This window comes from Aspergillus foveolatus, assembly GCF_047715535.1.
Source record: "Aspergillus foveolatus strain CBS 279.81 unplaced genomic scaffold BDW70scaffold_13, whole genome shotgun sequence".
Lineage (NCBI taxonomy): Eukaryota > Fungi > Ascomycota > Eurotiomycetes > Eurotiales > Aspergillaceae > Aspergillus > Aspergillus foveolatus.
In genome coordinates this window covers 452,408-475,702 of record NW_027396077.1, presented here as the reverse complement: position 1 = coordinate 475,702, position 23,295 = coordinate 452,408, and the positions used below count along the sequence as shown (strand labels likewise).

The 23,295-nt window shown below is 50.9% G+C and overlaps 7 protein-coding genes across 7 annotated transcripts; 4 read left to right on the top strand and 3 right to left on the bottom strand.

The window, feature by feature from the left end:
- Positions 1–1,151: 1,151 nt before the first annotated feature.
- On the top strand, positions 1,152–3,797 carry BDW70DRAFT_166501 (C6 transcription factor RegA; the record flags this gene model as incomplete). The annotated part of the gene is made up of 3 exons (XM_073742001.1): positions 1,152–1,284; positions 1,334–1,388; positions 1,448–3,797. The coding sequence occupies 3 exons, from the start codon at positions 1,152–1,154 to the stop codon at positions 3,795–3,797; spliced, it is 2,538 nt and encodes an 845-aa protein (XP_073597888.1).
- A 693-nt stretch (positions 3,798–4,490) lies between these two features.
- On the bottom strand, positions 4,491–6,160 carry BDW70DRAFT_166500 (sugar porter family MFS transporter; the record flags this gene model as incomplete). The annotated part of the gene is made up of 6 exons (XM_073742000.1): positions 4,491–4,985; positions 5,035–5,184; positions 5,222–5,334; positions 5,385–5,707; positions 5,770–5,835; positions 5,886–6,160. 6 exons carry the CDS (start codon positions 6,158–6,160, stop codon positions 4,491–4,493), a joined length of 1,422 nt encoding a protein of 473 aa, XP_073597887.1.
- A 1,075-nt stretch (positions 6,161–7,235) lies between these two features.
- Positions 7,236–7,790, bottom strand: BDW70DRAFT_158313 (uncharacterized protein; the record flags this gene model as incomplete). Its single annotated transcript, XM_073740492.1, has 2 exons — positions 7,236–7,660; positions 7,733–7,790. 2 exons carry the CDS (start codon positions 7,788–7,790, stop codon positions 7,236–7,238), a joined length of 483 nt encoding a protein of 160 aa, XP_073597886.1.
- A 1,730-nt stretch (positions 7,791–9,520) lies between these two features.
- Positions 9,521–10,994, top strand: BDW70DRAFT_158312 (uncharacterized protein; the record flags this gene model as incomplete). The annotated part of the gene is made up of 6 exons (XM_073740491.1): positions 9,521–9,582; positions 9,643–9,801; positions 9,861–10,080; positions 10,115–10,538; positions 10,583–10,605; positions 10,674–10,994. The coding sequence occupies 6 exons, from the start codon at positions 9,521–9,523 to the stop codon at positions 10,992–10,994; spliced, it is 1,209 nt and encodes a 402-aa protein (XP_073597885.1).
- A 169-nt stretch (positions 10,995–11,163) lies between these two features.
- Positions 11,164–13,734, top strand: BDW70DRAFT_148924 (Zn(II)2Cys6 transcription factor domain-containing protein; the record flags this gene model as incomplete). Its single annotated transcript, XM_073738937.1, has 5 exons — positions 11,164–11,497; positions 11,563–12,257; positions 12,316–12,450; positions 12,505–12,633; positions 12,724–13,734. 5 exons carry the CDS (start codon positions 11,164–11,166, stop codon positions 13,732–13,734), a joined length of 2,304 nt encoding a protein of 767 aa, XP_073597884.1.
- A 663-nt stretch (positions 13,735–14,397) lies between these two features.
- On the bottom strand, positions 14,398–16,709 carry BDW70DRAFT_148923 (FAD binding domain-containing protein; the record flags this gene model as incomplete). Its single annotated transcript, XM_073738936.1, has 4 exons — positions 14,398–14,875; positions 14,963–15,335; positions 15,491–16,140; positions 16,675–16,709. The coding sequence occupies 4 exons, from the start codon at positions 16,707–16,709 to the stop codon at positions 14,398–14,400; spliced, it is 1,536 nt and encodes a 511-aa protein (XP_073597883.1).
- Positions 16,710–21,467: 4,758 nt separating this feature from the next.
- Positions 21,468–23,253, top strand: BDW70DRAFT_166496 (uncharacterized protein; the record flags this gene model as incomplete). The annotated part of the gene is made up of 4 exons (XM_073741999.1): positions 21,468–21,566; positions 21,627–21,765; positions 21,819–22,441; positions 22,511–23,253. The coding sequence occupies 4 exons, from the start codon at positions 21,468–21,470 to the stop codon at positions 23,123–23,125; spliced, it is 1,476 nt and encodes a 491-aa protein (XP_073597882.1). The 3' UTR covers positions 23,126–23,253.
- Positions 23,254–23,295: the final 42 nt, after the last annotated feature.

The window sequence follows — 23,295 nt, the reverse complement described above, 5'->3', positions numbered from 1 at the left end:
TTGACTATAACAACTTGATCAGGACGGGCTCTTAAAAGAAGTTTTTCTTGTACTTCGTATACCACCCCCATTTGCTGAAGGGTTTTATCTTCAATATTATACTGCTCCAAAACCCAAAATCCTTGCTAGCTTTATACAAGGTCTGCTGTCTATTGATAAGTGTTCTTAGAATAAAGCTTTCTGAGAGCTTGGTCCCTTATATTCCAGCTCTTCAAAATCTTCCCGGATTGGAATGGATATGGCTTCCTTCTCTCAACAAAGTTCAAGGCGTTATGCGCAGATAACCGGAGAATAAAATGAAAATAAGAAACGTGCGTCTCTAGAAAATAATTTCGTGTCATGAGAAAGGTCAGGTTGGGTCCAACAGTTCGCTTTGCATTTGGCAAGCAAGTTATTGGGTCTATTTTTAGACGTCAACGCAAGCTCTGTCACGCTGTGGACGTAGTAGGACAATTGAACATACTGTTCGAAATGGTCGCTATGTATTGAGCCGCTGAACAATTTAATTGAATGATATTGTTTAGGTATACAGACTACTATTTTAATACGCGCCCAGAACCAGCAGCAAAATCTGCATATCTGGGCCAGATAAAATTCTACCTAATCAATGGGCAATTAGTGCCTAGGAGACTTGCGCCAAACTTCAAGTGAGCAAATAACTAAGCTTAGGAACCCGCCCTGATCTGCAGGTTGACAAGTATAATCCGAGAATTGCAGAATTGAGTACACGGCGGATGCCAGTCTAGTGCGCGGTGAACGTTCAGAACCCAAAGTTTTGCAAACACAGATCTGAGATTTCACCAAACGCCGGGACGCCTATGTAAGAAAGCAAAAGAAGAGAATTTAACCGAGTCCCCCACCTTTCCGATGTGCTTCACTTGGCGTAGAACTCTACTAGAAAGGAAGTATCAGGCGAGCTAGCCTATTGCTCACCGAGATCCACTTCTGTTCCCACAAAGCTGGGGAAAATGCGGGGTTGCTCTATAGTTATTGGGAGACGCGTAGGAGAAAGATCAGTTAGGCTACCATTTGGACTACTCAAGAGTAGAGTTCGGATTCGACGGCACGTCTGTTTAAATAACCCTAAAGTACGGCTCCCCGCTATCTTGCTTGTCGTCTGTCGCTCTCCACACAGAGCTGTATTCGGCACAATGATCACACCACCGCAATCTCAGCCAGAATCGGTGTCCCGAGATAATTCGGGCCCGCGAAACCTGTACCAGTGTGGAACATGCTCGCAGTCCTACTCGCGCATCGATCACCTGCGGCGCCATGTGCTGTCTCGTAGGTGTCCGTTTCCCATTCGCCGAATTCCCCTGACAATCTTTGCTAGATACACGGGAAAAGCCGCATCAATGCCCTGTGTGTAACAAGCGGTTTGGTAGAATGTATACGATCATGCCTGAGAGGCGTACTGAATATTTTATACTAATGGATCCCGTTTCAGTGATCTGCTACGACGGCACTCTACTCTGCATACGGCCGCAGGGAATAGACTGTCTACTCGGCGCGCTGCCACAGGGGGCACAAACTGCAAGCCACGGGCCTCTCAGGCATGCAGTGCCTGTGCCGAAAACCATCTGAAATGCGATGAGGAAAAGCCATGCACTCGGTGTTGCAGGCGCAATATACCCTGTGTGGTCCCTTCCAAGTTTACTGACCGAGCTCAGGCTCATTCTGCGGGTCTATGCATACCAGATGCCACAGGAACCGTAGAGGATCATCCGCAGGTGGCAGGCACCTGGCCGCAGGAGCTGGATTTTTCGCAGCCTGCAGTCATTCCTGAAGATGTCCATATTCCAGTCATCAGAAGTGAATCGACAAATCCGATGCTCACGGACGGACCCAGCGGCATTCAAACCCCTCGAGGGATAATAAATTTTGGGCTGCAAACCGACCTTGATTTTAGCCTCGTAGATTTGAGCTTCCTTGAGTCTTACAATACCCAAGTTCCGTTCGAGTTTGACGACCAAGCATATAGCGTTTCTGCGTCAGGCTCGCCCCACGATCCACGCGAGACAGCATCACAGAACAAACCCCGAAGAGCATGGTCCATGCAGCGACTGAGGTGGCGCTTTATCCCTGATCCCCGGGATCATGGGTACTGCGAGCATGAGAACCTTTTACTACCAAACGGGGCGATTGGTGCGCCCAGTCTTGCTACAGGGATTCCCCAGGAGCCGCATGATCGACTTTCGGATGGCGAGAGCATTGACATTCACAGTCGTGACAAGATCCTGGGAATCGTCATCAACCAGATGAAGCAGCCTATCTCAGCGGTTCTGTCTTCCTTTCCTTCTGTTGAACTCCTGGGCGGGCTTATCCGGTATTACTTGACATCCCCATTTTCTGCCGCCAGCACATGGATTCACCGGCCGACCTTCCAGCCTAAACAGGCGTGTCCGGAGCTGCTTCTGGCTATGGCAGCAGCTGGAGCGGTTTTGACGCCAGATCCAGCGCTGCGTAAACTCGGCTTTGCTATGCAGGAGGTTGTCCGCTTGCAGTTGCCTACGGTATTCGAGGGCAACAATACCACAATCCGTGATCTCCACCTACACCAAGCATACTTGCTATATCTAGAGATTGGAATATGGAGCGGTAACAGCCGCAAAATTGAGATATGCGAGGCCTTCCGCCACCCCCTCTTGACAATGGTTCGCCGTGGCGGCAGGTTTCACCAGTCGGCTTATGCGCCCCTGCCGGTGCGACTAGAGGACTCCAATGAGAGTTTAGAAGATACATGGCGTGAATGGACGCACAATGAAGCCTACAAAAGGCTTGTATATCGGCTATTTCGTCTGGAGGCGCAAGTCTCCATGGCCCTCTTTACAGCGCCTTTGATAGCTTATGCCGAAATGGGACCACCTCTGCCTGCGCCTTTGGCTCTCTGGACAGCAAGTTCTGCGTCACAATGGAAAGAAGCCTACCAATCGCTCACGGTAACCTCGACTACTAGTCGGACCTATACCCTCAGCGAGTGCGTGGCAAATTTGGATCTTTTAAAAATCAGCCGCGAAACGACGGACCTTCGCCTCGCCTGCTGCGCGGTTCTACACTCCATCTGGGGGCTTGTATGGGAATACCGACAGCTTTCCACTCTGCTGGCTGGGCATAGCCGGTACTGGGATAATCATTTACTAATGACTTCTCGTCATGCACAGCTCATTAAGGTATTGGGGTGTTTTCGAATGGCATACGGGAACGAAGCACCTGTGCAGCTAAACTTTATCATGATGCATATCAACGTCTCGCTGGAGGAAATTGAAAATCCAGCTACGTCTGATGAACCCAGCCAGGTGTGGGAGCAGCCAGCTCTTCGTGACTGGTTCAGCAGCGAACAGTCCCGGCATGCGATCTGGTATGCGGGCCAAGTGGTAGGAGCCATAAAGAACCTCCCGCCTCAAGCGTTGCGAGACTTTATGGCAATAGCACTGTACCACGCCAGTCTTATTCTATGGGCCTATGGCCTAGCGTCCTCCCATGTTTTGGAGCCCCACGGTCAAGAGTTGGCTGGCCCAGCGCTGCAACAGAAGGTTTACTTGGATGACCCAGAGGGTGAGCATATGCAACGACTCATCGCTCTCCAACATGGACTACCCGTTCTGCAGGGGCTGAACGGTGCTGAAGGTATGATTTCACTTCGCGACACTGAAGCTTTGCTCGGGGGGATGATCCAGCTCATGCAGCAACGACATATCCAGGGAAATGTTCATCGAGCTCCTCCACTTGTTGACAACTTGATTCATCTTCTTCAAAAACTGCGAGATGCCAGCGGATGGCTTGGGATACCCACATAGTCTAATTTATTTATGGAAAACCATTGCCCACGGGTGCGTCCTCAGTTGGTACCTCCTATATTGACCAGCATGCTATAGCATCAGCTTGATCCTGCCACACAACAAGGTGACCAAATTTAGACTTTTTTGCTCCATTAATCTCTCTGTAGCGCCTAGCACATGCCCCATAAGTGGTGTCAAAGCAGAGTTGAATGGGTCTCTCAATTCTCAGAAGCCAATGTGGATATGTCATTCTCCCCAATGTAGAAAGCAATGGCTTCTCCATTACATGTGATTCTGACGCCCCTGCTTACAAGCCTTTAAAGGGACGAACCTTCAGGTTCAGTGGGAGAGTTACTGTTTTGCCAGCTTGGTCTCGAATTCTGCTGAATTGGGTCCTTGACGAAGAAAGGTGCAGGGATACCTGCAGCATGAGGAGGGACGAGTTTGAATTGACCGCAGTCAAAACCTCAGTTATATAGGTCCAGTACTATTTATACTTGGTCCACTGTACTCAACAACCTACTGGTTGAAACTGAATATATCACCCAATGCTTTCACTGCCTGTGGGCTCTGTTCACAATAAGCACCAATATTCTCTTTGTTGGATCCAGAGTAAGAGAGAAACGCAAGTCTGTCGGAGACAAGTCCAACACCAGAATCACATAGTATCAAGCCTGATGCTTGAACATCCTGCCTAGTTCTGTCTGGTAACTACTTCTCCACATGCACCAGAGTGAAATGGCCGGGTTTCTCCTCATCCTCTGCAACGACCGCTCTACTCCGGCTGACGAAGTTCTTCGTTTGACTGCCAGGAACAAGCCATGGCTCGTTCTTGAACAGCGCATTCATCTCCTCAAGCGGGCGTAATGCAGTTTCGGGAAGGATTAGCCAGAAGAATATAGCATTTGTGAAGTTACAGACGCAGAAGATGATATAGTACCGCCAGCCACCGATGTTAGTAATGGCAATATCTGTAATCTGGCCAATCATGGTGTTAAAAGCGAAGGAGGTCATTGTTGCAATAGAGACGCCTTTAGACCGGGTCTTGGTGTCGAAGATTTCGGCGCAGATGATCCATGTCAATGGCCCGATTGTCGCGCTAAAGGAGAAATTGTAGCACCATGTCATCACGATAAATGCCCAGCTTGCGGCGTTGTTCTGCGATTCTCCAGGCGGGAATTTGGCAATCAAAATGGTTGGAATGATCTGATAGGGAATTAGTTTCTTGAATCAGGACGGACAGTGGGGGTCATACAAAGAAGATACAATTGAAGATATTACCGAGAATCTGGGGCCATCGACGTCCGGTTTTGTCAATCAACATCAGACAACAGAATTGGGCGACAATAGCCAGGATGGAGCTGATGCCCTGATATTTCAGTGTATCATCAGCGGCAATCCCAATCTGCTCGAAAATAGTAGTGCTGTAGTTTTGCGCTCACGCCGGTCATCTGAGCCGCGGCCTGGATGGAACAAGCTAAAAAGAGGCGACGGAAACAAGACGGGTCCGTAAAAAGCTCCGTGTACGACTTCGCCGCGGCCTCGTTCTCATGAGCTATTGAGATGGTTATCTGCTCATATTCAGCCTGAACCCAGGGATCGGACTCATCGCCTCTGCGTGCAGCTGCGCCAGAGTCTTCCGCCCCTCGTCCAGTCTGCCATGGGCGATTAGCCAGCGTGGTGATTCTGGAAATAGCAAGATGAGTGCAGCCAGGAAGACAGCTGGAACATTCTGGATCCCCAGTGATATGCGCCATTGCCGCGAATCGTCGTCAGCGAAGTTGATGTACGTGCCCCAGGAGATCCAAGCGGCGGCCAGCGAGCCGACTCCGAGCATGAGCTGATGCAGAGAGGTGATGCGGCCACGGATATCTGGATGTGCCAGTTCGGCCTGATAGATGGGGACAATCATCACTAGAATCCCGACGCTGCATCGTTCACCCGGAGCAGTCAGTATAGGAATTAGCATCACTCGGGATGAGATGCTTACCCTAGACCCGCGATTGATCGCCCAGCATACAAATACGAAAGGTTCTGTGCCGCGGTCTGCAGTGATCTATGATCTTTAACCAAAGAAATCCCAGCCAGCGGATCGAATGTGCATGCCCCCCAAGAATAAAGATGAGAGCTCCAACAAAGATGGTCCATTTTCGACCAGCATGGTCTCCCAATGGGCCTGCAAAATAGGCGCCAAAGAAGGCACCACCTGTGAAGACAGACGTCACTGCGCCTCGTTCCGTTGCATCAGCCTGGAAGGCATCAATGAGAGAGGGACTGGCCAGAGCTTCCGCAATCACACCCAGGTCATATCCGTAGAGTACGGACCCAAGAGAGGCAAAGACACACACCAGAAACTGGTACCATTTTGGAGGGAGTGCCATGGCGAAGAGTGTGCTTCTTCTTGTAGATCCCAAGTCACGAGAGCAGTCTTGAGAGCAGTCTGAACTCATGAGTCCGGGCTTGATGGACCTTTCATCTGAATTGAAGCACTTTGTAAAGCTCCCTGCTGGATTCTCCCCCGCAGGAGATTTACCGTACCCTACTGGGGTGCACCGGTGGGCGTGTGAATGGAGAACAGCGGAGTATCCCCAGACTGCGGCAGTCAGAGAACGGCCGATTGTTAGCCCGAATCACATTCCGGGTTCCGGCCATTGATTGTCGGAATTGAGGATGGTCGAAATTGTCCCGGAATTTGCTGGACCGAGACCTGATAACTACTCCACTCGCTCCTGCTCAATGGCGTTCCCGGCGTGAGTCCTTTGGCTAGAAGCTGCTTACCCTTTTCGCTCTAGAAGGCATATAGCCCAATGTACGCGTAATCAGCTCTTCGTGCCCCATCACTGACCAATACCTACAGGGACCACACCAAAATCTCCCATTTTTACTAGAATCCTGGCTACATGAACATATACTGGGCTTTGCTAAGTTTGACAGTCGTTAAGCAGCACGGCAGTGCCACAGAATACTCACCACGCCCTCAGGAACAACGAAAGAGGTATCCGCTGACGGAAGGTGGCATACTCCCGTATCTGTTTGGCTCCTTTCTCAGGGATCCGACTATCGAACGGGCGTCGACAGCAACTGACTCTAGCATGAGGCGTTTGTCACGGCTACTACACAAGCTCGGTATTTATGCAGCATGTTAGGGCTCGGAAGCGTAAATGTACCCTAACAAATATGTTTCTGAGGGCGTACTTGGAACACGATCATTGAGTCACGTTTCAATGTACCTTTTGGAGAGAAGCGATTGAAATCCAAGAGTCACTCTAGAGAATGTAATGTCGATAGGAAAGTCTTCATGATATTCTAAAGGATCTGAATCGACGAAAGAACCCAATTGGCCCCTCAAGCACACCTGTAACCTGTAACCCTGATATGAGTTCAAAACGTCTGAATAGCTCATTCCCTCTAGAAAGATTGACAAATCTGTCGCGTTAAATTGGTTATTGGCATAATCTAATCATTAAATGGCGTTGGGCTCCAGCCATGAACCGGAGAATTGCGTTCCGACAAAGAAAGCCCCAATGTCCTATAGGTGTGATGGTCAACCTCCCCTGAAACCCATGGGCTGAGAAGTATATCGTCCGCACGTTCAAGCTTGGGCAGATTCATTTCTGTAGCTCGATGTAGGATGATACTGCCCACATTTACGAGATTGGGAACCCTGAATGCACCAGGGGTCCCGGAATCTGCAGACTCCGCAATGGAAATATTACCGACAAAATCAGTTACTCCTTCAAGAATAAAGTCGTCTATGTAGCTGGCGGAAATCTCGATATTGCCGGTGATCGTTGTGCAGCCGTCGCGAAAGTTGTCCAGGTCCTCGGGAGTAGATACGATGATGGTTTCCTCCGCACTTTTGCAGTCTTGAGCAGTTGCACCTGGGATACGAGTATTAGCAGGGTATAAACAGAATATTATTGCCGTCACGATTGCAGGCAGGGCTGCCATACCAAGAGAGAGTGGCAAAACGGCCAGCGCTTCCGCTAGGGATACTCTGGTGTATCTCATGGTGGCGGCTGATTTTCTTTTACAAGCCCGAAATATCCCTTCCAGGAAGACGAGTGTTCTGGAGAAAAATAGGAACCACCCGAGAAGTTTATATAGACCTTATGAGATGAAGGGGGAAATGACGGAGTCTCGCCCAGCAGAAAGCATGATGGAACGTTTCTGGAACCCTTCGAATCGTTGAGCAAATCAAGAGACACTGAAAATTTCATCCTCTGGGCATTTTGCTCTACCATCAGGAACTTGAACACCTGTTCCTATATTGGTTAAATTGTATAGTGCCAAGACAGCAAGTCATGTCTCTGCACAGTCCGGTGGTGGATTCACACTAGGGCAACAGGGCATGCCGCAAGGCCACATATCTGCATGGGCCAAAACCGATATAGCCAATGGACTTTATGTCCAAGCCTGAGCATCCAATTAGCGTGAGGGCAGACCACAGTGTTGACAGACAACCAGCAGTCATGCGGTCTAGTAGGATATTTTCAAATCTGTTCCATCATTTTAGAAGCTGTTTTTCGTTGCAGCCCCTTACAGTGCTGGGAAGGACACGTTCGCAAGGCCGAGGCTAGGCTCCCACGAATAGTTACAGGCAAGCGGCGGCTTTTCACAGACTGGCAGCTGATAGCAGCACCAGCTTGCTTTACAGAAGCCTTAGGTATCTTCGCCCATTCAAGAGTATTATAAAAAGCCCTTGGCTAAGACTTTATCGTCCCTCATGTGTGCCTGATTGATTCGTGGCTTTTTAGATCATATGCCATATAATGATATGCATAGAAGTGACTCTCTTTTTGCGGCTGCAAGGGCTATTGTTGGGTATTCATCTATTGTCCAGTTATAGAAACCAACAATGTATTGAATGGGTTCAGAGTTACTTTGAGATACTATTGTGGGCGGTATACAGGGAGTACCATGCGGCAATCCAGAAAACCAACAACCATATTAGTATGGCCAAGAATAGAATGCTGAAACGACAGCCGAACATACTTCTAGGGAGGTTGCTGGCGGCCGCGGAGCTAGGCATCTTGTTCGACTGTACCTTTTTTAGGTTTTATATCCCCATCCCTGTATTACGGCTAGCTCTGTCTTCGGGTTTGGCTCTGCGCCGCCAGCGTTAGTGAACTCCCTCAGAAGAACTATCTTTTAGAAGTGTTTCTCTCAGGTATTGGCCATGAAACGCCAGGTTAATTGGCATGATCCTTAAAACACGTCTTTCCTGTGGGGATTTTGACCCGCTTTCGGTTCTTGCCATCTGTTAATTGATCGGGAGAAATAGAGTTGCTTGTGAAGCTCACCACCGCGGCCGAACTCCGAATTCACGTGACGTTAGGGTTAAACACTGTAGGCCTCTTCTGACCACAATGGGAGAAGACCATCACTAGCACCCGTGAGTTTGTCTGGCTCAGACGGCCTTGTGCAAATGAAGTGGTAGTAAAATGGACCAGAGACTTGAGCCGCTTTCACGACGAAGCGTCCCACTTGGTCAAGGCGGCAGATGAGTGTCAGGGCATCTGTTCTGAGAGTCAAGGATGAGTCGGAAAGAGAGCCGTTCAAATAGCCTACCGCTAGCCTGTTTGAAGACATCGCAAGTAGAGTCTTGGGCCATTACCGAAGCCGCGGGGTCCATACTTTACCGGATCACCCAAGCGGGGAGATCAAGTCCCCTCGGTTACTGACCGGAAAGCTGTAGCGGCATCCCCCACATTCCCGAGAGAACACAGCCACTGATAAAGATGACCGTATCTGCAAATCCCTACGTAGCCAATTATCTGGCAATCCGTCATGGTCTCAGCAAGTGAGGCAGAAGTAAATGGCTCTCTCAGAAAATGGGATATCTGCTGCTAACGTTTTCTAGTCAACCGCCAGCACAGTCGCGATTATCGGTGTGGGCCAGTTGGGCTGTATACGGCGTTATACCTGGCAAAGGCTGGCATCGATGTAACCGTCTTCGAGAAACTGGAAGGACCGTCTTCGAGAAACTGGAAGGACCGCTCAAGTCTCCACGGGCGATGGCGTATGTCGCAGACCTGTCGGTGAGGAATCCACCGCTAACAGACGGGGCTGGCACTCCAGGTACTTTCCGGTTGTGCTGGAAGATTTCAAGAAGGCTGGCATCTTTGAGGACGTGCTAAAGGCAGGGTACGTCAACACCACCGGTGTCGCCTGGAGAAAGCCCGGAGGCGAAATTCTCGCCAGAATCTCAGGGCATCCCGACCACCCTGCCGTCCAGATTGGGCAGGACGAGGTCGCGGACATCATCCTTTTCCACCTCAAGAGGTACTCTAATGCTACAGTGAGTCTGGCATTGCTTGAAAGAGCTGCACCAGGACTCGGACGGCGTCCGGCTCTGTCTCGACGTTGCAGGAACCACCGTCACGCATTCGGCGCTCTTCGTGGTCGGTGCGGACGGGGGGAAGAGTACGGTTCGGCATCTGATCGATGTGCCACTGGAAGGCCTCACCTGGAATGATTACGATATCGTTGCGGCAAATATTGATTATGACATCGAAGACAAAGAGGGCTGGCTCTCCGCCAACTTTGTCGTCGACCCCAGGTACTGGGCCGTCGTCGCCCGCGTTGGACAGGGGAGCGTCTGGCGTGTGGCTTCGGGTGAACCTGTCGATCCGACTGCTTCGGATCGAGATCGACAGTGGGACGAGAAAAAGGGCATCCGGCAGCTGCGTGAGAGGCTCAGGCATATACTCCCTGGAGCCATCGAGAAGGCCGCAGTTCTGAGCATCTCGCCCTACCGTACGCACCAAGGGGGGCCTCGACCTTTCTTGTCGGCCGAGTAGTGCTGGCCGGGGATGCTGCACATGTAAGTCTACTCTATACACTTCCCCCCTTCACCATTCTCTTTTCGCTATGGCTGACCGATCCCTCCAGCTCACGAACCCGACCGGTGGGCTCGGGCTCACGACTGGGTTCCTCGATGCGGCGGCCCTGGGCCGCGTTTTGATCCAGATCATCAACGAGCAAAGACCGGTTTCGCTATTGGAAAAATACGCGACAGAGCGACGAGACGTGTTTCTCCAGTATACCGACCGGATTGCAACGCAGAATCGCAAGCGGCTTCTCTCTACGGAGCCGGCGGACGTGCAGGAGAGAGAGCGGTTCTTTGAGCGAATCAACACTGGCGATATATCTTTCTTGATGGAACGAGCAAAGGAAGAACTGTGCATTTCAACGACCAGAGATCTCGCATAACAGCCAATAGAGTATATTCAAGCTCTAATGAACGCGTACTGTGACGTAGAACCCCGCATTTCCTCCCGAATAAGCTTAGACTCTCCCTGGACCGGTCTTATATATACTTCGAACGCAGACCTTTTGCCTTTCCCCACAGTCTGGGCATATAATCATCTCCAAATAGCTCATGACGCTTCACACCCCGATTTCCAAGCAACGGTCTCTTCGGCGGCCATCGCGAGTCCGTTGTCAGGCGCCGCGTGCTTCCCAGGCTTGTGAAGGTTGTGCGATAGCTAAAGTTCGATGCGATAATAACAAGACCTGTCTACGGTGTCGTCGGCGACAGATCTCCTGTATACGGCCGTGGCCGCTGGAAGGGGAGGAAAGCCAGAGTGTCAGGATCGTCGACGGCCTTCAACCTGAAGGGATGGCGCATCTCCGTCCAGGCAATGCAAATCCAGCTCCTAGTCAAACGCCCGAAGCAGATATGCAGCAATCCTTGCCTAGTCTTGCGTTTTCAGGTAGGGCTCGTATTCCACACTTTCTGAGTAGTTTCTTGACCTGCTGTCTCCTATTTTGACTATAGACTTGGTCAACTGCCATCTCGAAGACTTGAACTATCTAGCAGACCTGTTGATCCAGAGCTCAGCGCAGAACCAACAGAGCCTGCAGGGGTCGCACCATTTCCTGGACAACACATCCTCGGTATTTCCTGCAGGCGACCTGGATATGTCACTTCTCCCCGGTCTGTACCCCTCCAGCTCACCACCAAGCGGGAGCACTCTGCAGACGGTCAAGGACCAAAGTGAATCTCCTCATGTGCTGGATGCCTTTGAGAAGACGGTGGGACGATGGAATCCGGACTTGAAGAACCACCGCGCTGCTGAGGAGCCCAACCTCTCTCTCGGGCCAGGAACGGGCTGGATCGAAAACCACCTGGAATACCCGTCCGTCCGGGTGTCGGATGACAGACTCTCGCCCGAAACGCGCGACCGGATTCTGGCCATGGTACTGCATACCTGTGAGTCGGCGAATGTGATCCACGTGGTATCCGCCTTTCCAGCAGCTAACATGCTCGAGCGGCTCCTGCATCGTTTCTGCGAGGCTCATGCGAGTGACGACGACAGCTGGATACATATACCGACACTGAGGTCGAGTGAGACGCCGCCAGAACTACTGGCCGCTTGCATCACGGCCGCCGCTATCAGGTCGTCTAGCACTGCCGTTCGCAGGTTCGGAAGCGCCCTGCACGGGGTCCTCCATCCGTATCTGTTCCAAATTGTGAGAATAGCAGCGTAAGGGTCTGTCCAGTGGAAGAGATACTTATCATTTGTGATAGTTTGAGAAACAAATAGCGCAGACTCGCCAGCTGCAGCAAATTCAGGCACTCGCGCTCTACGTGCAGACTGGGCTATGGAGTGGTAGTAAACGCAGGATGGAGATTGCCAGTGCCATAGTCGGATCGGTCGTCACCGTGAGTGTCTGAGCCCACAGATTCTAAAACGGTCTATTTTCTAAAACGCAGAAGATGCTCCGAAGTGGTCGTAGGTACCGTGCTTCTACGTACAGTAATGCCATTCCAGATCCGGATGATGATGGTGATGTACTCGAGAAGAAATGGCATCTGTGGGCTGAGCAAGAATCTTGGAAACGACAAGTCCTCATCATCTGGCCAGGGCGCTTGCGTGTCTAACAAGGAAATATGCTTGCTAGACTGGTGTTTCATATGCATATCCACTGTTCGCAGGAATCTCTCGTTACCGGGAGTAGAACTCCTGTCTCCTACGCCGAGCTCTCTCTCCCCTTTCCCGAACATCGACAGCTGTGGATGGCAAGGTCTGCAAACCAATGGCTGAGGGCGTATATTCAACTACAGGGGCTTCAACAACGATCTCACAATTCTCGACAGCCCTGTCTGCGGGACTATATCGCCGACCCGCTCCGGCTGCAGACCATCCCACCCCTTTACGACTCCAGTCTAGCATACTTGACAGTCCTCCACGCAGTGGGGTCTATGATCAAGGCCCGCTGGCAGGAGAGAAATGCCATGCCTTCTGAGGACTCAGATACATTTCGAGTATTCATCCTTGCTGATGAAAGCTCACAGAACCGGCTGGCGCACCTCCTCCACCACATCCGAATCCTCTACGATGACGAATACCTACCAGACCATCCCGGCAGTAACCTCACAGTCGAGCTGCTTTCGATGCACTATTTGACTCCATTTGACCAGATAGAGGTACTCGCCGGCCGCGAAGGACCTGGAGAAGCCGAAGCTGTCTTGCCGCTCCTGGACAGGTGGTGCCAGACTCCTGAGGCACGGAAAGCAGTCTGGCACGCCAGCCAAGTTATACGTTGTCTTCACCACCTTCCTGCAGAGAATTTTACAGAGTTCTTCACTGTTGCAGCATATCAGGCCAGCTTGTGTCTATATATATACGGCGCCATGGCGCGATCGCAGGCCTCGAAGGGCATTTCAGACGCCTCGAATGCCAGGAGCAAGTTCCAACTCGATGCAGCAGATTCCCCTGCTATACGGAGGTGGATAACCCTTGGTTCCGGCACCCCCATGTTGGGATTTATGGATTCAGCCTCTTCTCCCCAGAATTATCTATCACTGGATGCCACTAGGGCCATATTGCTCTGCGTCCGCAACCTTTTGGACTCCAAGGCATCGCAGAAAAACCTGTCGCCACTGGTTACCGGCATTTGTGACCTTATTCATGCCTTGAGCAACACCAAACAGAGATACCCCTGACTTAACAGACCCCTGAGGAGAAGATGTGGGCCGTACCCATGTCTAGGGAGCCGTATTCGAGCAACATCAGTCTCCAGTGACCATTTCCCCCCTTTTCTTTCTGAATTTTGGCGGTTTGCTGGAATGTCAATTACAGATCATGTATCTCCTAACTGCGCGAACAGCTTTGGACTATCACTTCAAGGAAGCAAAGTGAATATCACTGTTCCGCTCCTGTAGTTCGCTGGACTTATCCCGTAAGCGAGGAAGCACCAGCAGAGCCGGCGTGCCTTATCCCAAAACTTGCCCTCCGTTCTACCCCTTTTACTCTGCCCCTGGGAGTCTGAGTCAGTTACCACACACACTCGCTATTTATGAGGACAGCTAAAGACAAAGACACGTGTGTATACCATCGGAAAGACCATTCAAGAGCAGAGGGATGGATGGCGAGAAGTAGTAAAATCACTTATCAGTCAGCCATTGCATTAAATTTCTATGTGACTAAATTTAACATTGTTATTCAGCGTATACTATATAGCAAGGCTGTGTAGTGATTATCAAGGGCCACCATGTACATAGTAATTTATTTAAACTATATGAAGGCCTAACTTCCCATCCAGCACTACCACACCAGGCTTAGAAAATCAACCACAGATGACATTCGATATGTATGTAACTTTCAACTTAGATGACCCAGTCTGACAATCCAATCACTACCTGGGTCGTATCCGCACTATCGCCAAAAACATCACTGCTGTACTGCTCGAAAAATGAACAAGCGCAGGCCGTATCCTCAAACCCAAACGTTTCGAGTGCCTTGTATTGAAGCCAGGATCCTCCAGAGAACTGCGTGCCGTGAAAGAAGTTTGTGGTTTTCGGTGTCACATCGCGCCATAGTATATATGTGTAAATCGTTCTTTCAGATGCCGAAAGTCTCTTGAGTTTAGCCGAACGTTCGGCGAACCATGCTGGCGAAAACTCATCGTAGGGATTCTCCCTCTTATGATATACAAGGCACTGGACTGGATCTGCAGACGGTCTCTTCAGGATCTTCTCCACCTGTGCCATGATGCAGCCTTCCTGGTCCAATCTGCAGAAAATATGCTTGCCCGCGTGTTCCCGGTAGTCTGGGTCCTGGAATCCAGCGTGAATGATAAACAGACTAGGCCATGCCAGACAGGTCACATAGTCCCAAGGCGGACATTCTGTTCCTGGGACCGTCTCCTTTGTGTTCTGAAGCTGATTATACCTGCGGATGACCGGGACCTTTTCGGCGACCATACGAGTCATCTTGGTGTGGACATGCTTGTATTCGTGCTCGAACTCTTCTCCAGTCCAGTTGGGAATCCGGGTGACTGAAATGAACCACGTTACTTCGCCTTGCGTGTCGAAATACTTGTCAGATGTGCTAGTCAGGCAGAAATCCGGCAGTCCAATCTGGCTTTTAGTGATGACATCGTGCGGATCCTTCAGTCCCGCAAAGACATCTTCCCTCTCCTTCATATGCTCCGGATCCTGCGACAAGAGCCTCATCAGGTTAGCAGTGCTTGCTGGGTTGGTTCGCTCGAGGAAAATCCGCCGCCGTGTATTGGCATAATTTGTTAGGACGTATGGACTGGCCCCTTTTTTGATGACTTCACGCAAAGCCTTCGCTAAATGGGCGGCATCAAGAAGGCCAGTGGTGAGGCCTAGGCCTCCAACGGGGCTATTGAGCTAACAGGATGGGTCAGTAGTGGACCAACTTTCAGTGTTGCGCTCTCTTCCATGTTGTTGCAACTCACATGGGCAGCGTCACCGGCTAAGAAGACATTCTCTTTCTGGAACTGGCTTGCACAGCGCTGGTGAACGGTGTAAGGTGCCATATTCTCGTACTGAATCTTACTCGTGTCCCCGGGAAGGATGCGTGACAATCTGTCCTTCACCAGCTGGATAGCAGCTCCGTCTAGTGACGCGGACGTCTCAGGGCCTGTCTTGGTGATTCCGGTTGCGAATCGCCAGCTCGTTCCTTTGCCTCGTTTGACGACAACGCCCCAGTCAACAGGATCCACGATGAAATTGGCTGCTTTCCATCCGCCGGCCGCACGCAGGTCATACTGAAAGTTGACGGCGATAAACCGTAGCGACTCGAGAGTGTACCCTTCAAGATGGATACCGAGACATTTTCGCACTGAGCTGCGTCCACCATCAGCGCCAATCAGATACTGACAGACCCGTTCGGTTTCTTTCCCAAGAGAGTTGTTCATCGTCCAGTACGTGATAGTCCCATCCCGCTGTTCCAGCCGTTGAAATTCTTCCTGAAACAAAATCTCGACATTTCCTGTTTCCAGGGCCTTCTTCCAGAGTATCTCAACGAGCTCCGGCTGAGAGAGACAGACTGCAAATGTAGATTTGCTTGGAGGAGGGTCGATACCGGCCAACAAGGTGCCGCTGGCATCTCTCCAGTCGCACCCGTCAGCGTTCTTTTCTCCGGCCGCAATTACATCTTCGAGAATGCCTGCCTTTGCGAACTCCTCTAGAACTGGCGGGAAATATCTTAACCTGTTGTTAGCGCTGTCTCACAGGCTGGAGGAACCGTAAACCGAGGTTGAACCTACGCGACTGCACGAGGAGACTGGTTGATGCCTGCCGCTGCCTCGATCACCGTGACATTTAAGCCGTCCTGTGCAAGCAAAAGGGCTGTAAACAGCCCGACAGGGCCAGCGCCGACTATAGCGATTGACGTCTGACTCTTCGTCTGGCGAGGGGTTCAATCATTAGCATGTAATCTGTTTGCGAGAGCGTGCTGCTGTACATACGATCATTTCTTCTCAAACCGGAATCCTTCGACGTCTAATTTATCTGAAAATGGCGACAAGAATATCATATTCAGGCCCAGGAATGCATGGCTAAATACTCTTATAAGGTGAAGGGGGCTGCACGGCATTCCGAGAACGATTGTCGGAAGCCCGTGGGGGACCCGACACTAAGAGTGCTCGCGTCCATCTGATATTCGGCATTCCGTTCCTGCCTCTAATCCAGCTTGTTCTAGAACTCTTTCGTTTTCCATCCCAATTTCTCAAGGTCTCGGGTAACCGGTCTAATATGTGTGGTTTACCTTGCGAGATATGATTTCAGGCGGCATCTCTCCCGGCCAGATATCGTCAATAAGCCACCTTTGAGTTAAGAAAAAAAGGGGGGAAAGGAAGAAAGAAACATAATACTTCTGACGAGAGATGGAATTTGCGCTGGAAATGTGCCTGACCTTGAATCTGAAAATGTTGTAGCCATTGATCATCCGCTCAAGTAAACCGTCTATTATACACCAGATCATCTCTCAGAATAGACTACGCCCTCTCTCTGCAGATATTGGCACTTCCAAGCTCCTTGATATTACGAATGAAACAAAACTCATTGCGCGTGCCAGCTTTGGCCTTCACCTGGCATTACAGAGCAGGGGATCGAAATCCCCATGCGCAGTGGGTGCAAAATCCTGGCCAATGTCTATTTCCCCTCAGATCCAGCTGCTGTCAGCACTTATTACCGGTCTTTATCTTCTTCCATGGCGGCGCGTTCTGCAGCGGCAGTCGCTATGATGACCTCGAGTCGAATCGCACTATATATAGCCTTTAGGAACAAGGTCATTATCGTCAGCCCTGAGTATCGCCTCGGCCCAGAGCATCCCTTTTGACTGCGGTATACGATGGGTTTGATACGTTGCAATGGGTATTTCTTGCTTGCCGAGCACACTTGAGCGTTGTTCCTGGCGCTTAGGCTCTGAACGAACCCTTAAACTCAAGATACTTGCACTATAGGTAGCTGCCAATGCGCAACGAATCCATCTATCGGCATATCCGTCCACTGGCTTAATTATTTGCGGTACCTCTTCTGGTGGTAATATCGCAAACGCTGTGCTTATCTCAACCGTGACCAGGAGAATCCTATACCAGTATTGAGCCAGATTTTAGCGTGGCACCATTGCTCCCAGACCCAGTCGTGCCGGCAAAGTACCGTCAGGCCTATACTAGCGCCGAAGAAAACAGGGCTTTTGCTATACCGCCGCCAGAATTGGCAGAGTTGTTTCCATGTAAGTGAGCAACTAGTACCTAGGACCACTCTGTCCACCGAGATTCCATCTCTCTGAGATACTTTTTGGCCGATACCGCATCTTAAAAATGTGGTTGGAAAGAACTGAGCTGACTGACGGAACTATATTGAGTAGCCGCCTACAAACTGGACATACGTTCTCCGTTAATGGCCCTTTCAATAATACACGAGAGAATGCTGATATGCCGCGGACCTACTTTCAGGTCTGTGGCTTGAACCCCTACGCGATGAAAGCCTGATTTACGAACGAGAACTGCGCGAGAACTGGATTCGCACACGCTTGGACTTTCATCGGTTCTCCGCATCATTTCTGGGAGTCTTTCCCGCAATTGACAAGGCATGTGGAGCAGAGGACAGAGAATAGATCTGGATTGGTTCACTTAACCTTATACGACAAATCTATTTTCTATCTTGGTGCTTTCATCATTGAAACTGCAGGACCACTAAAATCCGCAGTTATCATCAGTTGTCATGCCCGTAAATATATTTCTTGCATGGTAACATCTGTAGGCCATTAAGTATGACCCTTTTTACTCTCCCATAAGCTCTTAAGGTAGCGAAATGACTTAAGTGAACAACCAGAGCTTGGAGCATGGCAGCATGGGGTGTTGCAACATATAAATAGCAATAACAATAATATAATAATTATAAAAAGAGAGTTATAAGAAAAGTAAAGAAAAGTTTAAAAAAAAAAAAGAAACAAAGAAAAGAAAAGAAAAGAAAAGAAAAGTGGCTTTCCCAACTTTAGGACTTTGGTGATCCAGGAAGGTTATGGCATGTGTATGAAGACTCTCCGCTCGTCATCAGTGGCACGGCTTCATATATACGCGGGAGTAAATTATGAAACATGCCGCAGAATGTATGCTGGGTGAGCTATTGAGTACCCGAACAATAGGCAAGTCACCTAGGGTGCTGAATCACCGCGTAATCCAGCGCGGGGATAACATTCCGAACATGCGTAGGGCATCAAGAGCTTCCAGCTGAACTGCCGCGAGTATATGAGTGGTAATGCCTGAGAGTGGGAGCACATGGCCCAGCGAACAGCTATGCCTTCTCCCAATCCCTCATCATAGAGCAAAACACTGTCTGGCAAAGTTGCCATTGTCACTGGCTCATCCTCCGGCATCGGCACAGCTATAGTGCGAGTGCTATTATCTCGCGAGGCAAACACAGTCGTCAGCTATCCATTCCCTGACTAAAGTCTGAAGCCGACTTGCTCACCTCGTCCCTCCCATCTCCATCTACCGCTGTACTCGGCGATATGTCCTAAACCGGGACACCACAGAAGCTTGTTGATGCCGCGTTAACAGAACGGAACCATGTTGACATCCTTGTCAATTGAGCGGGACTGGCTGTGAACAAGTCGCTCGAGGATCAGACACTTGAGGACTAGGGTCTGATTGTCAATGTCAATGGCCGGTCGCTTGGGATTTAGGCTATACGTGGGATGTTAAAGCGGAGCTCGGTTCAGATCGACGGAGGATGGCCTGTTGTGTGCGAATGAGCGTATTCCGCTTAAAATTTGATACCTAGGATAATACCTAAGATAATTATTACCCAGAATAATTATGCGCCTTAGATATACTCCGGTACTTCCACGGCTCTACCAGCGACAGCTAGGTACTATTAGCGTTCTCCCAAGGTTCAACTCAAACGCAGAGGCTCATTCTTGGGCAATTGCTCGTGTTCATACTCAACGATGATTTGTCTGTTAGAATGACTTTTGTTTACAGCAATAGAGCTTGGTGTTCTGCCTGGCAATTGGCCCGAAAATTTGCACAGCAACCGTGGAACAGTATCCCATTCTTATTCCGCCCACAACCAGCGCAAAAATCAGTCACCGAAGTTTGCTGGAATTTGAGGATTGCCTGTCGGGCCCATTGTGCCAAACTTGCGGCCAGCGCAAAATATATTCACAGTGATTCTGATGGGGGATCTGCTTCCGCGCGAAGAGGGCCTCACTACGGACGCCCGCCTACTGGACGACTTCTGCTAGAAGAGAGTATCAATCTGCCAATCTGCATGAACATTAGCGGGGTGGATTGGCTTGTATGTCTACTCGGAGTATAAAGTCAGTGGGGATGTGGACAAATGTGGACGAATTGGGAGGAACCATATAACTGAACATGAGGCTTATTTTTCATTTTTTATATTTTTATTTTCTTTTTCCCTTGTACACCATAAGACTAAGCGGTATTAGGAAGGAGGTCAAATATGAGAGTTGGAAATTAGAACTCTGCAACTCTTAACTGCGACATTGGAAACCTTGCAGATCACTCATCCTGGGGCGGGCGAGCTCTAACAGCCCAATAACGTCAGGAAGTCGGCGAACGGAAGCCGGCACCAGTCTCAAGGGTGGTCTTTAGGGCACGACGAGCGGATGCTCGAAATCGCCTGTCACATCTCTGGTGTTGGGATCTTCGTGGTGCCCACAATGATCGTGCATCGCGTTTCCTGAATAGGACACGATAGTAACCTAACTAGTTTAGCGAGGATAGTCTGGGCTGGGGTTTTTGTACCGCAGAATGATGAACAGTTCACTGTTCGATCTTTCTGCCGGATATGTAAGCGCTCAGGGGACGCATACGCAGAATGGCCCCCACGGGGTAGGGTAATACCTCGGCGAGCTGAGCCCTGGTCGAGCCGAGGAGCTGGATTTGGAACTGACCAGGAACAGCTGCAGGAAAGGCAGATACGGTCGAGTCGACGAGCTCATTCCGAATTGAGACGTTAGTGGGTCTGTCGATCCTTCTTAGCTGGATTGCGTCCAGGCGCGGCTGTAAGTACGCTTCTCCCTTGCTCGCAAAATGTATTACGCTGTTGGGAGAGACGAACTGGTGACGCCCACTCTCTTATCGGTGAATTCGACAGGTCTGCACTCAAGGCCCTGACTCGTAAGAATCCGGGGATGCCTATCATGGTGTCAGAGTCAAGGCAGCGCCGCGGAGGGCCGGCGCATCACCCATGGCTAGTCTCCCCTAGCGGCTGGAGGATTGCGGGGAGAGCACGATCCTGGTCCATTCAAGCGAAATCACGGGCAGATCTGAACCGCAGTGTGCCGTCCGGCCTGCTCCAATTTGTTGTCTGGCCCGTCGTCACATCTGCCCCGTTCGCAGGCTGGATGTTAGCACGAACCCCCAATCTTAATCTCATAAACATCGCGTTCGCGCCTCAGTCAGCAGCGAGGCCTTACGGCTCTCTGACTGCCCATACCTGCGTCCGTAACAGCTATGATAATGTCGACGCAGTACTAATGTATGATTTGGTCAACTTTAGCGCTGATGGTCTTGCTTGCGACCGTTCCCCTGACAAGCGCACTACACCGTTGTCGCAGAATGGCCATGGTCTCGAACGGCTCTTTTACATCATGTCCTGCGCCCTTTATTGCTGAGCTCTCGATAGGCGACACTGGTGGCTGTTGGTCTTGGACTACCTCAATTATCAACGGCGGATGAAGCTCTAACGTCAGCTTATAGATCTTGCCGGCCGCTGGTGCACGCCTCACATCATCGACCATGAGACCGTCTCCTGCTGTTTTCCGTGTCCGATCACGCACTGGATGTATTCTGACGGTGCGGCTCAGCATTTAGACATCAAACCGGGGTTACTAATGCGCCATAGGTTTCGACGGCCGAGTCCTCTCCTGGATCGCGCTCGCCGTACTGATTCTCATGGTCATCTCTGCGTTGACGTACATTCTTCTTCCGGTTGAAGACACTCAGCGCCACTATCTGACGTCGAGCCCGCTGATGGGGTTTATATTCATGTCGGTATGTACCCTAAACCGCTGAATTGTCCAGCTGGCTTGATTGGTGCTGACGGGTGTTTAGGTCGCATTCATTATCCCCCTCGGAAACTCCGACCACCATTGCCACGACGCCATTACGCCCAATGACTGGCTGTCCGACACGGCCTGCGCGTTTACCGGCTCATTGATACATTATGGCGTCTGGGTTCTTGTCATCGGATGTACGCACCACCATGCACTCACACTAGCCTGTCCAGGACTAACATGCTGAAAGGCTTTTTCCGCTCTCTCTCCCTCTACCTCCAGCTTATCTGGGACATCCAGCCCGGCAAACGGTTCCGTTTGGTGGCCTTATTCAGCATATTTGGCGGCTCCCTCGGCTTGCTCGGAATCTCCCTCGGCGTGTCTGGAGTCTCGTATCAGGTGGGCGACATGTGCTACATCAGCTACCCCGACAGCGCCGGCTCCTTCTGGGGCCCGCTCATCGGCTTCGCATTCATATCCTGGGTCATCCAGATGTTCATCATGGTGTACACTATCCGCGGTGTGCTGACTCGAGGTGGGACGGCGCGGTTCTCCATCTTCAAGAAGCGATCAGACGACAGTGACCCGCTTTCGTGTGCCGCGCAGGCAAGGGCCATGAGACGGAATATATTGCAGATCCTGGAGCTCCAATGGAGGGCAATTGCCATTTGCTGTCTGATTCTCATCTATGTGGTTTACGTGGCCCAGGAGGTCCTGCGATGGGGCGATCCAAGCCAGTACAGCGCCAAAGAGTTGAAGCCGTGGGTTGAATGTCTCGTCCGCGAAGCAGGGGACAAACATGCCTGCCGGGACGAGGCCAGCTCTATAGGTCCGAGCCAAAAGAGTGTTGTTGCAGCGTTGGTGATGCTTGCTGTATGTCCCTGGCTCCCTGCCAATTCCCTGCGTACCACTGTAATGGCTAAACTAACATCAGATCGTCAGTCCTGCGGCGTCTTGGGTATCGGCTGCACGGCCCGGTACACCATGATCCTCGGCTGGATAGACTGGTTCCACTACCGGTTCGACGCCCTGGCTGACCTGCTCCCAGGGCGAGACCACACCAACCGCAGCAGCTCCATAACTCTTAACCCCGGCGCTGGCGCTGGGTCTGACTGCCGTCAAGGAAACGGGCTTGATCTCGAGCTCGCCTCGGCGTCGACGAACGACACGCACTCGGACGGAGTGACGGTAGTCGAGTCCCCAACCACGCTGGAAGAGGTGGATAAGCTCTACGGGTCGCGTACATACCACGTTCCCAAGAATAGCTTTTCAAGGCCGGGGACGGTGCATAGTCTTCTTTCATATCGGGACTCGAGCTCGACCTGCAACGACCCAGCGACCTCGCGCAATGCGTATCCGAAAGCTCATCCGATCTCTAAACCGCCACGGGCAAGTCCAAGTGCAAGTATGTTTTCACAAAGTAGCCATACAGGAAGTCCGTTGTACCCACCTGCAGCCGCGAGTGTCTACGTCGGTGGCTCGGCGGTGCAGAATACGATTACAACGAGGATCGAGACGACAAATGGTGCTGCATATTCGCTGTGGGAGAGGGAGTAGGTACGGACGGATCTTCCCTTACTGAATCTTCGACGTCCATAATGGCCACTTGAGAAGGGCATAAGATCCAAGCCTAGCCTTGATCTTGCCGGAGGGACACAATGAGCTCCAGCTTTTGGCTGCTTACGCCAGTGTCTATGTAATTAATCTACGGGGTTGGCGGAAAAGTC